A 12,694-nucleotide genomic window follows, 5' to 3' on the forward strand; every position below is an offset into this window, starting at 1 on the left:
TAATGTGGCCAGCAGAAGAAGCGAGTAGGGAGGCAGGTATGGGAGTGTAGTTTGCTGTTTGGCAGAAGGTTTTCTACTGCTTTCTGGCCTGAGCATTCCTTGCTCCAATGAAGATCCTCACCCGAATGCCAACAGTCGCTGCTCACCTTTGCCACCGCCAAGTCTGAGCTTGGTGGCCCGCTGCTCTTCAGGTGTTAACCGCAACAGAGGTCTTCAGGAAGAAGGAGTTTTGTTTTTACAGGGCTCCTCATTCTCGTTACCTTTGGTTGGTTGGGTTTTGTTTTTTTAGCACACTTAACGTGGGGAGGGGAAGAAAGCCACAAACAAACTGTTCTGGAGACAAGTGCAGAAGTGGTGAGTTTTCATCCATCGGTTGACTACTACGGGATGCTTGTCCTTCTTACTGTAGTTCAGAAAGTGAAGGGGGGGGTGTATGTGTTCACATTCATTCATACATGCCCCCATATACATGTATGCACATATATGTGTGTGTTTATTTTATAGTGTATGTTTATTTTATAGTGTATGCCTTTTAAGGTCCAGATTTCCTTTCCATTTGTCTGTTGAAAACTTTCCTTTCTCATAATTGAATAACTAATAGGTCATACTGCTCATTTAATGCGCGAGTGTAGGGTGCCTGCTGCTTTCCTAAAGCCGCTTCCTCCAGATGGATGGCATGCCTAATTTTCCTAAGCTAAATACCACAGGCTGAAAAAGTCAAAAGTGGTGCCTCCAGGGTAGGAGACATCGGGTTTGTTTAATGCAGAGTCCCCGACGATTTATTTAGAAGTTATGGACTTGATTAATGTGCTGAAATGAAAAATATGTTCTATGTGAGCAACAGGATATCATTTTTGATTATGTTTAGCCTTTTGGTACATTGTACAGCTGAACTAACTGCTAATGAAATCTAGCAATATCAGAGATTTTGCTGTTGCCAGTGGTTGCGTGCTTTCATCAACTTTGAAAGCAAGGATAGCAAGTTTTACGCTGCCCTAGCTGGAAGGAAGGGTACATTTAGATGCGAAAAACTTTGGGGGAAAAAAATCTAAATGCAGGAACTATTCCCCACCCACCCAGCGCTCTCCAGAACCCCGCTGTTACTTTCCAGACAACATCCAGAGCAAAGGCTCTGAAAACCTGGTCAGGGTGGGTTTTAGTTGCAACTCTGGCTTGGCTTTGGATACCCTTCTTTTCATCTTTCTGCTTTAGCCCTCCAGTTTTTGAGTGCTCAGGGACCTTTATCAAATGTTTCAAAAGTTATAGCCCCTTTCGGGCACGTCATTGAGCCCTGGCCTGTCTCGCAGCCTTCAGCGTGACGGAGACGTGGAGCTTGGACGTGCTCTCCAGCCTCGAGCTCAGGGAGGGTGAGAAGAAGCCAGCCTGCTTCTGGCTCTGTTTGTTTGTTCTTGTTGTGTCAGCTAGAAGGAACGCGATGCTTTTCCAGAGCTTTTAAATTTCAAAATTCTGCAAATTTTAGAGAGTCCTGCTAGGAGTATACAAGCCTCTTTTTTGTTCCTAATCTCTGAATTTGGGGAAGTGGTGTGAATGCCTTTTCACTGCTAAGAGTAGAAGGGCCACAGGTTTCATGTTACCATGTCCCCTTTTTCTGGTTCATATGCTGTGACATCAAGATAACTCCCAGATCAGTCATAATTCACTGACCCCTTAAAGGGCTCCACTGAAACATTGAACTAAAATAATCCGAACCTGTCTAAATCATTGAATAAGTGACTCCTTGTTGAGCACTAACGGTTTGCTGTCTTTAGTAGAGCGTAGCCTGCAAATGCCATCTTTCATGGCTCTTACACCTGACTGAGCCCCTTGCAATGCCCTTCGTTCGGAGAGAACACCTACTCCGACTGATACATAAAGACAAACGTTTCCCTATTATTTCAGTCTAATGAAGATTTTCAGCTTTTGAATTCCTCTCAAAGGAGCAGTCTAATGTAAAACTAGTGTTACAATGTTTACGACAGCACTGCTTTCTGAATGTTATTTCTGCTGTCCTGTTTTGTTGCTGCGTGTTGAATAATTCCCAACAAGCTCAGACAAGGTGGATGAGTAAATGTATGCCATTACTTTTCAGAAAAATATTTCACCTGAAAATACAGATCTTTACCCTTTTGTGTGTGTGTATTTATATTCCCGTAGTCTCTTGTTTTTTGTTGGTTTTTAATTAGCAGCCGTCTTGACTTTCATTCCTTTAGGCTGTCCTTCCAGCCGGTATACTCTATAGTAATCCCTGGAGAATTTAAGGTCTTTCTACCTGACATCTCAGTCATCATTAGGCTTCAGTGAAGGTGGATGAGCAGCCAAATTTTGGCTCCGTACAAAATGACTTTTCTAAAAACAGCTCTTCTTGTATTGATGTGAAGTCTTACTTTGACCTCAGTCGTCTTTTGTTTCTTTTTCCTTCGGTTGGTCAGCAAAAATTAGTGATGTTTTTCTCACCTGTTATATCTCCGATGTCTGTCTAGAAGATTTGCTGAAAGCGCTGGGTGTCCCGGGCGTATCTGAGTACGGCTTTCCAGAAACCAGATGCATGAAGCCCGTGTGTCTGCGGGGAAGGATATTCCCTCCCCCCCACCCACCCACCCCCCCCGCGCTATGACTTTTAGCATCCTGTTCACAAGCCCTTGGCCCTCAGTGCAAATACACGTGCACTGCAGGGCCTTGCACAGATTTATTTGCAGTCCTCAAAACTTAGGGAAGTGCTTACGTTTGCCTTGCTTGAGGCGCTTGCCTTGGGTGTCTAGTCAATCAGTAAAATTGGTGGAAAGGGGAGGCCTTCTCCAGAGGTTGCGTTGGCGTTGGGGAGTAACTAGGATTCGTTGGATCAACTGATGGAGCTGGGAGATGAGCCTCCTGCTCTAAAGGACAGATCCTAAAGTTGAGCAGTAAGATGCTTCTATTTTCATCGTTTAAAGACGATATCATGAACTTGCTTTCCTGCCATTACTTCATAGTTTGCAAAAGGCAAAGAGAACTAGTTCCTCAGTGGTTTAAGTCAGGTATTTTCAAGCGAGTGCACTTCAGCTGGGGACTTTGACCAGAAACAAGCCTCCTTCTCTCTGAAATACTGGAGAGTAGGCTTTTAATTTTACATTTCTTCCATAGCCATCATATGGAAGACTTAAATCAGACTAGCCACGCGTTGCTAAAATGCATGTATGAGTACTTGAACTTCCAATACAATTATAAGAGTAGGTATGACATTTCCTGTAACAAGGGGAAATACTTCATTTTCGGCTAGAGCATTTTTCTCTTTGTGCGCCAAAAACTACAAAAGCAAATCATCTGAGCTATTGTATTAGTGTGCTGCAGTTATTGAGGAATATGTCTGCCTTTGTCCTTGAATATTGTGGTGAGTCAGGGCACAAAATGTCAGTGCAATTTCTTCAAGCTCTTGTCTATATTCAGGTGTATTTGCTAGGTGACCTCTCTGGCATTTTAGACCGAGGGCAGAGGCAGGATGTAGGCACCAAAATGATCAAACGCCTGATGTGGAGAGGAGAAAAACAAACAACCGCCCCCCCCCCAACACACACACTGTTCAGACTCTTTATGAAATACGAAAATAGCATGTTAAGGGTGGCTATTAGAAGGCTTGTTTGCAAAGTGCTGTCTCTTGATGGGAGAGCAGGAGTGCCTCATGAACATCTGAAGATCGTCGGGCTGCTTTTAAGAACAAAGGAGTTGCTGTATGAAAATAAGCCACACAGAAGTGCCTTTGAAAGCAAGCAGCGAGCTGTTACAGAACGCAGTATAGGGCAGTCAAACGTGGTGCGGCAGTCAAATGTGCTGCAGCATTCAAACCGGCGGGGTGGGTTAAATAGCAGTGGTTTGCTAGAGACTGCACAAAATTCATCGTCCTCTCAAATTTTTAAGTTAAGGTTACCATGCACTGCCACGATTATTTGAGTGGTTCCTATAGTGTTGCATAAGCTTGGTATCTCTGTAGGCTGTGCGATCGCAGGGTTTGTGACCGATTTTCCCCTTGTTGCTGTCATTTCGCTCGGGACCTGCTTTAAGATGCTGGAACACTTACGTTTTCATACACTTGAGTTTTGTAGAAACCAGTGGCCTGTTTTCACTACAGTGCTTTTTGTTTTTGTGTTTTAACCTTAATTTCCTGAAAAGAGATCATTTAGGCCCGTGGAGCTGCCATATCCGTTTGCAGGTGCCATGCTGCTGTGACCTGGTAACTCGTACTCTGACACCCTTTTGCTTCTCAAGACCTCCTCAGCTTTCAGCATGTGAAAGCAGTTGCTGCTTTTTCCCTCCCCTCTTTCCTAGCCCATCTGTTGCAGTATGTTTTTCCATATATTTTTGCAGCCCTCACCTGTGCCCTTTTCCGTGTCATTTGATCCCTCTAGTTCCCCCAGTTCTTCCCTCCCTTCAGCTCCCACGAGGGTCATCCAAGCCGTTCCTGACCTGTTGGCATCAGACTGTTTCCACGTGTTGACCCACGCAGCTCTTGAAAGCGTTGGATCTCGTCGCCGCTTCATTGGCGTACCTGTACCGTAAGCCATAAAGCACGCAAGCATTAAACTTTCTTTGCATCGTGATGCACGACAATCTAAGGGCAGTATTTGGAAACTGGTGGCTTTTAGAGATTTTAGAGGAGTTGGTGATTAGACAGAAACACTTTGAACCCTCTCAGAGCTGGTGGTAATGGGCTTGTTTTTCCTGGTGAAATCACTTTTATGCTGAAACTGGTGGTGGTCTGCACAAAAGTTTTACGTTAGTTCAAGCTGCTAGGCCGGGGTAAAATTCTGCAGAACATACTGCACTAGAAATCGGGTTGGCTGGCCTGACAAAGGGACGAGCCCTAAGTGTGTGTCTCTCTTCTGGCTAGAAGGGCGTTACTGTTTTAACTGGAAAACCACCTGTGGTCCAAAGACTTGTTGCTTGGCAGTCTGTCTTATCCCGGCTTCTAGTATGTCACAAAAATACTTTCAAAATAGTTGGAAAAGTCTTAGCTGTGGTGTTTTCCTCAATGAAACAGTTAACGGTTTGCTGTGCTCAAGACTGGCAGTTATTTTTACTGCTCTACTGAGGAAAGAGCGTCGGCCCAACTCAGAACGCCCTCCCCAAACGCATGTATCTAGGCAGAGTCGCGGTGGTTACGAAGTACTTGTACTCTTCACTCTTAAAATAAATTCCTTGGGTCCCTGAATGCAGGAAGTTATATGATAATTTTTTTCTTTTAAGTGATGTACATGTTCTACTGCCCGTGAGACTCGCAGATTTTGTTTATACTTGTTGATGGACTTAACCATAGCCTTGGTTTAATACCTCCACTGTAAAGCAAACTGGCTAGCGTTAATTTTCCAGAAAAATGTCATCTTTTATATGTATTAAAAGTGTTAATACTGTACATGCAAATCTGAGACTCTGGAGTGCAACATTTGAGGTATTTAGTAATGCTTGACATTTGGGGAAAGTAGGTTGGAGTGTTTTACACAGGAAATTGTGTGTGTCATGGGTACTGTGACCTGACTGATGGAGCTGTTACGCAAGACTGGGAAATGACAGGACAAAAAAAAAAAAAAAAAAAAGGCAAAAAACTTGTTATGTACGTTGAACAAATGGCTGGTCCCAGTCGAGTGTTCCCTTCATCTTGTGAGACGTGATTTTCATTTGTTTGGGCCAGAGTTTAATTTTCTGTTATGGAGCAACACAAAGTATAAAGCTGCTGCTCTTGGAGAGATTTATGGAACTGTTCCTTTTTCTTCTCACCTTGGTGCCTCACTTCATACGGAAAATTTATTTCAGGTTTGGCTGTTGTTTCAGCGCTTGCCTTTCTTGGAAGCAAGACTGGGTGGTGATTACTGAATGGAGAAAAAACTCATGATGTAAATAAATATTTTTGTACAATGGGCATACTCTTCAATATCAAAATGACTGTATAGCATAAGTGCTTCCTCTCATGCTGTGGGGAACAGTCTCAGTGTCAAAGGTAGTTCTCTTATTCCGGCTTCTTAAAAGTCGCTTGAACATAGAACAGCAGAAACCCTAGTTTGAAAACAAGGCTTTGTGTTAAGCTGCTTATTAAAATGCATAAAAATGCACATAGCTATATGAATCTCTGCGTTTATTGTTTTGCAGGCACGATCCTGGTTGACAATATGCTGATCAAAGGGACAGCGGGAGGCTCTGACCCCACGATCGAACTCTCCTTAAAGGACAATGCAGATTACTGGGTGATCCTCGATCCCATCAGCCAGAGGTTATACCTAAACAGCACTGGCCGAATTCTGGACAGAGATGTAAGTTTTGGGGGTCCCCCCCCCCCGCCCCGTAGACTTTATTTCCGAGTCTGTATGCGCTCGTGCACAAGGGTTGCTGGAGTATAATAGCTGCATCTATCTTCTGTCCCTAGGTGAACGCAAACAGAGTTAATTTGATCCTTTATTTGGGCTTATTGGGAGCACTCAGTAACTTGATAATGTGCAGATGCACACAACAATTACATATGGGTAAACACAACAATAAAGACCAAACAAAAAGAGAGATGTGTGGATTGACAGAAAAAATATATTGAAGCAAGCTTGACTGGTTTATTGCATTGGACGCTTCTGATACAATGTTTTCCTGCCCTTGCCAGGAAGGCGAAGCGCTGCTTAGCTCACACCCTGTGCCACTCGCTACTGGGGAGCCTGCTCTGGCTTTATTTATTGGTTTGTGAGACATGAGAGATAGCAAAGGAAGTATGTGACTGTTCCAGTTCCCTTTTAAAGCTGTTTGAAGGACAATGTGATGTTTTAGGATTTGGTGGGGTGGTTTTCTTATTTTTAATTTTTATAAAGGAGCTTAAAATGTGCATGGTATGCTTGTAAGTGTTCCTAACGGCTATAAAAAATTTTGTCAGATGAAGTTGGTTTTTGTATTTTTTTTGTTCTGAGATTAAGAAACATAAAAGAAATGGGAGCCTTCTCATCCATGCTGATTTCTTTCAAGGGAAACACTTCTTAAAAATGAGATTTTTCTCGCAGTGTTGCACAATTGCTCCAGTTCAGCAGACGCTGAGAGGAGGAAAGTTGACGCGAAGCTGCCTGTAGTCAAACTGGAAAAGAGCGACGTAACAATCGGGAGCCCTCCCTGGGGTGCAGGGAAGGTTGTATCAGCTCTTGATTGATTAGTTTCTCTTCTCTTTGTGTTTTGAGATACATTCATTAGCGGCAGCAACAACATGCAAATTTATCCCTATTTCCATTTTTCAGTACAGAAAAGCAGCTAATTGAATTCAGCTGTTCTTAATTTAGTTTGCATCCGCAAAGTGTTCTCATCTGTAGTGCAGAGCTCTGCAGCACAAACCACAGCAGGATGGACGTGGTTGCTGGTGCACCAAGATCTCCCCCTTGCCGAGAGGGGGCATGGCCCCAAGGCAAGGCGCTTGGCTGCTGTGGAGAAGACAGGCAGGTGCTGGAACAGGCCTGTGGTGGCTTTTCGTGTGTGTGTGTGCGTGTGTGTGTTGTTTTTTTAAGTCAGAGCAAAAAGGAAGAGGCTATAATGAGAGGTGAGGTTTCGGGACCACCTGAAGCAACGTGGGGTCGATTCTCCGTCAGCTCACGCGAGTCCGCATGTCTTCAGAAAACCAGCGAAACCCCTCTTAGATCAGAGCTAATTCTTTCTTCAAAGACCCTTTTAGTGGTGCCTCTCTGTATAGGAGCTTACTTGAAGCAATCTAGATGCTCTACTAAAGCAACCTTGTCAGATAATTTGATTTCCAAGATCAGTAACTAACCGAACTTCCAAATACTTTATTATGAGAGCGTATTGATGCTTTACAGTGGTCTTTGCAAGGAGTAGTAGACTCAAGTCACAAGGAAACGAGGGGTTGGTATACGTTTTCTTTATAACATGTAGGTAATCTTATCAGTGTTTTTTACACTGGTGATTAGGGGATTTACTGCCTTGTTTTTTTTACTATGAATTGTAACACTGGGGAAAGATTAATATTTATTAAAGATGTATTAAATACATTCTTAACCCTCTGATTACAGAGCTGGGTAAAATTGCTCATTGTTGTGTGTGTGTGTGTGTGTGTGTGGTTTTCTTTTTTCTTTTTTTTTTTCTTCAATTTCCTGGGATATGAATAGGAAAATTGAGATTTAAGTTAATGGAAAAAGTTGGGTGTGAGCCCAACTGCACCTACCTTCTGCTGATGTCATATATGGTTGGTATACTTGGTTTCAATTAGTTTTTGAAAGTCGGCATCCAAAGAAAATGAACCGTCCTGGCAAAACTCAACCCACTAACAAGTGAAAGCGTGAAACTTAGGTCATGGCCTTTGTTAGTATGGTGTTTATCTAAAGGCTGTTTCCAGCCTTCAGAGCCAGAGCTATGCGAACCCTTAATACTCAAAATCACTTGGGATATATTTTTTATTTTGTTCTTTTTAAGGAAGAAAATAAATCATTTTTCTCATGTTTCAAGTTAAAACTATATGGAGCTTATTAGTAGCAATAGGGTTTGGGGTTTCTTTTGGACTTGCAACCTAAAATCCAGTTTTTGATTATGAAGCAGAAATAGGAGCAGTCTAATTCCCAAATGGTATAGGTATGGTTGCATAACGTATTTCTGTATGCTCCTTTGCAGAGTATTGCCCGTTTACATCTCCGATGTGCTTACCTATCAACCCCCTCCTGATCCAGATAGCCTGGTGTTACTCTCTTTTATTACTTTCCTGGAAGAGAATCTCCTTAGATTCCATTGTTTGTTCTTTTTTTTTTTCCTAAGAATGGCAATGCGTTTTTCCAAACAAAATCAGATAAAATTCCAAAGTTCTCCAAAACTTCAGTAGCTGGGAAAGATGAGTAGAGCTAAATCAGAACTGTAGGTAACAAACTACTAAAAGTTGTTTAGATAATATATCTTCAGTGTTCTAAACAGTGGGTTCCTATTTTGCCAGTATGTATTTACACTGAACTGTCTTGAAATACCAGATTTAGCTGTGTGTGTTTAAAGGTCTGATTTTTAAATCTAAGTACTGACCAGAAATTGCAAACGTGTGAACATATTGTTGGTCCTGTGCTGTGTCATATTTTAACAAAGGTGATAAACTGTTTTTGGCTTGTTCCTTTTAAAAAAAAAAAAAAAAAAAAAAAAGCCTTGCAAATTCAGAACTTCATATATCTGCGTATCTATTGTTACAACTGACTGGTTTTTTCTTGTACATTGCTAACAATTGTAGATGATATTGATAGGGTTTTAAATTCATCAACGATAGCCTAAAAACTCTTTAGATTTTTTGCAAAGAATGCTAACCTGAATGATAAATGAAGATTATAACACTACATTTTTAATTTAAGGTACTATTTGATATGTTCCTGCCTGTATGGGAAGTTCCGCTGATAAAAGTGGAACGACACCAGGCAGCTGCAGATTAGTATAGCAGAGGTGAACGGACTTTTAGTTAAAAGCTTATGCTATGCTTCATTGCAGAGAAATCTGCAGGTGGAACGGGGAAGAAGAGGTGTTTCATGTATGATCTCAACACCACTCTAAAAAACAAGCAAGCAAGCAAAAAACAAACCTTCTTTTCCCAAGGCTGCTCATTGCTTAAAAACTGAGTAGTATCAAAGCTGGAAAGGTAAAGAAAGCCCTGTGGTTCTAAAATCCATCATAGCAAAACTGGAGAAAATATCAGTGAATCAAGGGATTGCAGTAATTAGAAGATGTTTTAAGTATAATTATACAGAAATACCATTACGGTATAATTTTAGGTCTTAGATTCTCAGTGCAAAAACCTGTTTGTTTTTACTGTGTATAGCAGAGTACCTCATAGGCATCTTTAAATCACCTTTTTGAGCTGTTGTTTTCTTGACCACGATGAGGTTAATAAATATGGATTTGGGGGGTGGTGTGCTGCTGCTGCCTTCGCATGCTTGCTTGCTCTCCCTCTGAGTTAGATGCAAGATCTGAACGGGCTGTCAAAATTTCGCATGCCAGACTGGTACTTCAAATGTGTAAACTGGTGTAAACTGGCACTTGCTGCGATGGGTCAGCAGCGTGAATAAAAGCTGTGCTGGAACTCGACGTTTCTGTAGCAATATTTCTGAATTTCCATTTCAACCAGAGGTGCCTTTTCCTTTGCTCTTGATATAATTGTTTTATTAACTCAGGTAAGCAATAGTAGCCGTTAACGAGAAAAATACAAAACACCTTTTAACATCCGATACCAGTAGTTGTGTCGTGATTAGTCTCTGTGCTTAAGGTCTAATACTGCAATGGATTGTGTTGAGAGTTGATTCTGTTATTCCAAATACGTTCTTAGGTTCAGGCAGAGTCATCTGCGTACTCAGTACTGGGAGTAGTAATTGTATAAGTGTAGACTGTCACGACGACATGTATGCTCCAAGACTGAGAAACCTTTCCGGAGAGCCTCGCGCCATAGATGTTTTCATCGGGAGCGTGCTCTCAAGAGCAGCTCCCTGGGGCTCGTCGTAACTCAGTGGAAGTGAATGTAATGCGTCTAGTAGGTTGAGTTGTCCATGTTGAATAGAGGGGGGGGGGGAAATCCAAACACTGGCTTTGCTCTGGGTGTAGCGATTGGCAGAAGGTATAGTTGCTTTGGCAGATTGAGTCAATACAAGAAGATGGGGCTTTTTTTTTTTTATTTTCCCCCCGACCTACAGCTCCAGTCTTGACCTTTAGTCAAGCCCATTCATCAGCATTTTGGAGCCGCTAAACCCTCACTAATCTGTTTAGCAGTCTTTCTGCTAACGTTTAGGTCCTTCAGATTCCCTAGGACCTTATACAAATGTCCTTAACTTAGGACCTTTGATACAGAAGGGGTGAATCTGTGCCAATGAGAGATTGCATTTGCGTATGAGATAATTTATGGTAAAAATGTGTATCTTCTATATTCATTCATCGTATTTGGGATATATTTATATCTGAATGATATGGTGTTAGTTGACAGGAGTAGAAACTGCTGGACTGTGGGTTATCTGCCCTTAGAGGTGACCATGTTGTTCCTAAATTAGTCGGCAAACGTAATTGGTAGCTTATTGAGGTTATCTGTGACTTGACCTTTCAATTTAAATATTAACAAAAGTTAAAATGTATGACGTTTTCTAGGTGTCTTTAAACAATCAGGTGATGCTTAAAAGATAATGCAGTTTTATTGTTCTCGAGGAGAGCACGAAGGGCTAATTTTGTTGGGGCGTTGTAAATCCTGTTTTTGTTTTTGCATCAGCACGCACAGCTGGCAGAGCTCAGACTGCAAAATACAGCTTTTTGAGACATGCAGGTCTACCTGAAATATTGCCAACGTGAGTTGTATTAAGGGCGTTCTCCAAGATGCTTTTTAATCCAGACGTAGCAGAGCATTAAATATGACACAGACGGGCTGATGATCAGACAGTGAAGCTGGACTGTATTAACGTCAGTGGGAAATTAAACTCTCCTGTTACTACGGTTCAGATTTTGACTCTGAGTTACGAAAACATGTTTTCACTTGCAGCCGCCAATGTCCATCCAGTCCATTGTGGTGCAAGTCCAGTGTGTTAACAAAAAAGTTGGCACCGTTATCAACCACGAAGTGCGGATCGTGGTGAGAGACAGGAACGATAACTCGCCTCGGTTCCAGCAGCGGCAGTACTATGTGGCGGTAAACGAGGTGAGAAACGGCTTGCTTTTTTTTTCCTTTTTTTCGTGTTTCTGTGGTATAGGTTCATTGCTGAGTGGCGCCTTTCCTTCCCTTTTCATTGTAAACCCCACAATCTCTCTCCTGTTTGTGTTGCCTTGGAGACATGCAGCGCAGGCCACGTACTTTACGTTTTTAGCGTATAAACCGCTCTGTCTTTTTCTTAATGAATGCAAAGACAAACGCGCTTTTCTTCAGGCTGCTTGTCATATCACAGAAGAAACCAGACCCTGAAGCCCTGTCCCAGTGAGTAAAGCATTGATTTGTGTTCAGTTTACAAAACGTTTGACTGCTTTGGGCGATGACATCAACAAAACTGAAGGTAAAACCAACGTATTTATGAAAAACAAATGCAGAGCAAATAGTTAAAAAGGTTTTTCTTAACAATATTGGAGTTTGGCAAAGTGCAGCTTTACTGTGTTGCTGTGTATCTCTGTTACAAGTCTGTGGACTGAAGTCTTTAGAATGGTTGGAGAGACAAGCGAGCTCAGTAAGAGAAAGCCTGAGACTGGAGAAGCTGTGGGTTGGACTTGTCTCTGTTACTGGATGGAAATGTTTTGATTCTCTCTTAAGCGGATGTAACTTGCCTCCTCTTGATAGCTACTTTTGTCTGATTCTGCTGTGGATTTAATAATTTGCAAATAACCAGTACAAAGGAGATGGGAAAGCGCAGATGGGTCTCTCCCCCCCCCCCCCCCCGAAGATTAAGATGGGAAGAATGATCAGGGAATTCCAGAAATTAAAGCTGCTACATACACTGTATGCATTGAGTCCTTGTTCTTTTTTGGGTGAAAGATCGTGATGGGTTTGATGGTATTTAGTTTTAATAAAACTGAATTGTTGTTTCGGAAAATTTTTCATAGTTATATGCATTTGGGAGGAGTGGATTTTCAACTTGTCTGTGATCTGTTAAAATCACTGCATTGCTTCAAGTGACCAAGGATGCCAAGTCCCTTGTCTTCGATTCCAATTTGAGAGTAAATTTAAGAACAATCTCATTTTTTACCAAAAAAAAAAAAAAAAAAGATTATTGTT

General features: G+C 41.9%; 1 protein-coding gene across 11 annotated transcripts in view; it reads left to right on the forward strand.

Moving 5' to 3' along the window:
* The window catches only part of PCDH15 (protocadherin related 15), a 1,072,490-nt gene that overhangs the window by 823,971 nt on the left and 235,825 nt on the right, over positions 1-12,694 (forward strand). For all 11 annotated transcript variants that reach the window (XM_068951042.1, XM_068951049.1, XM_068951046.1 and 8 more), the window contains 2 exons: positions 6,115-6,275; positions 11,477-11,632. In XM_068951042.1, coding sequence (XP_068807143.1) covers positions 6,115-6,275; positions 11,477-11,632 — 317 coding nt within the window. The remainder of the gene's footprint in view (positions 1-6,114; positions 6,276-11,476; positions 11,633-12,694) is intronic.

The sequence above is a fragment of the Struthio camelus genome, chromosome 7 (assembly GCF_040807025.1).
Source record: "Struthio camelus isolate bStrCam1 chromosome 7, bStrCam1.hap1, whole genome shotgun sequence".
NCBI classification, from domain to species: domain Eukaryota; kingdom Metazoa; phylum Chordata; class Aves; order Struthioniformes; family Struthionidae; genus Struthio; species Struthio camelus.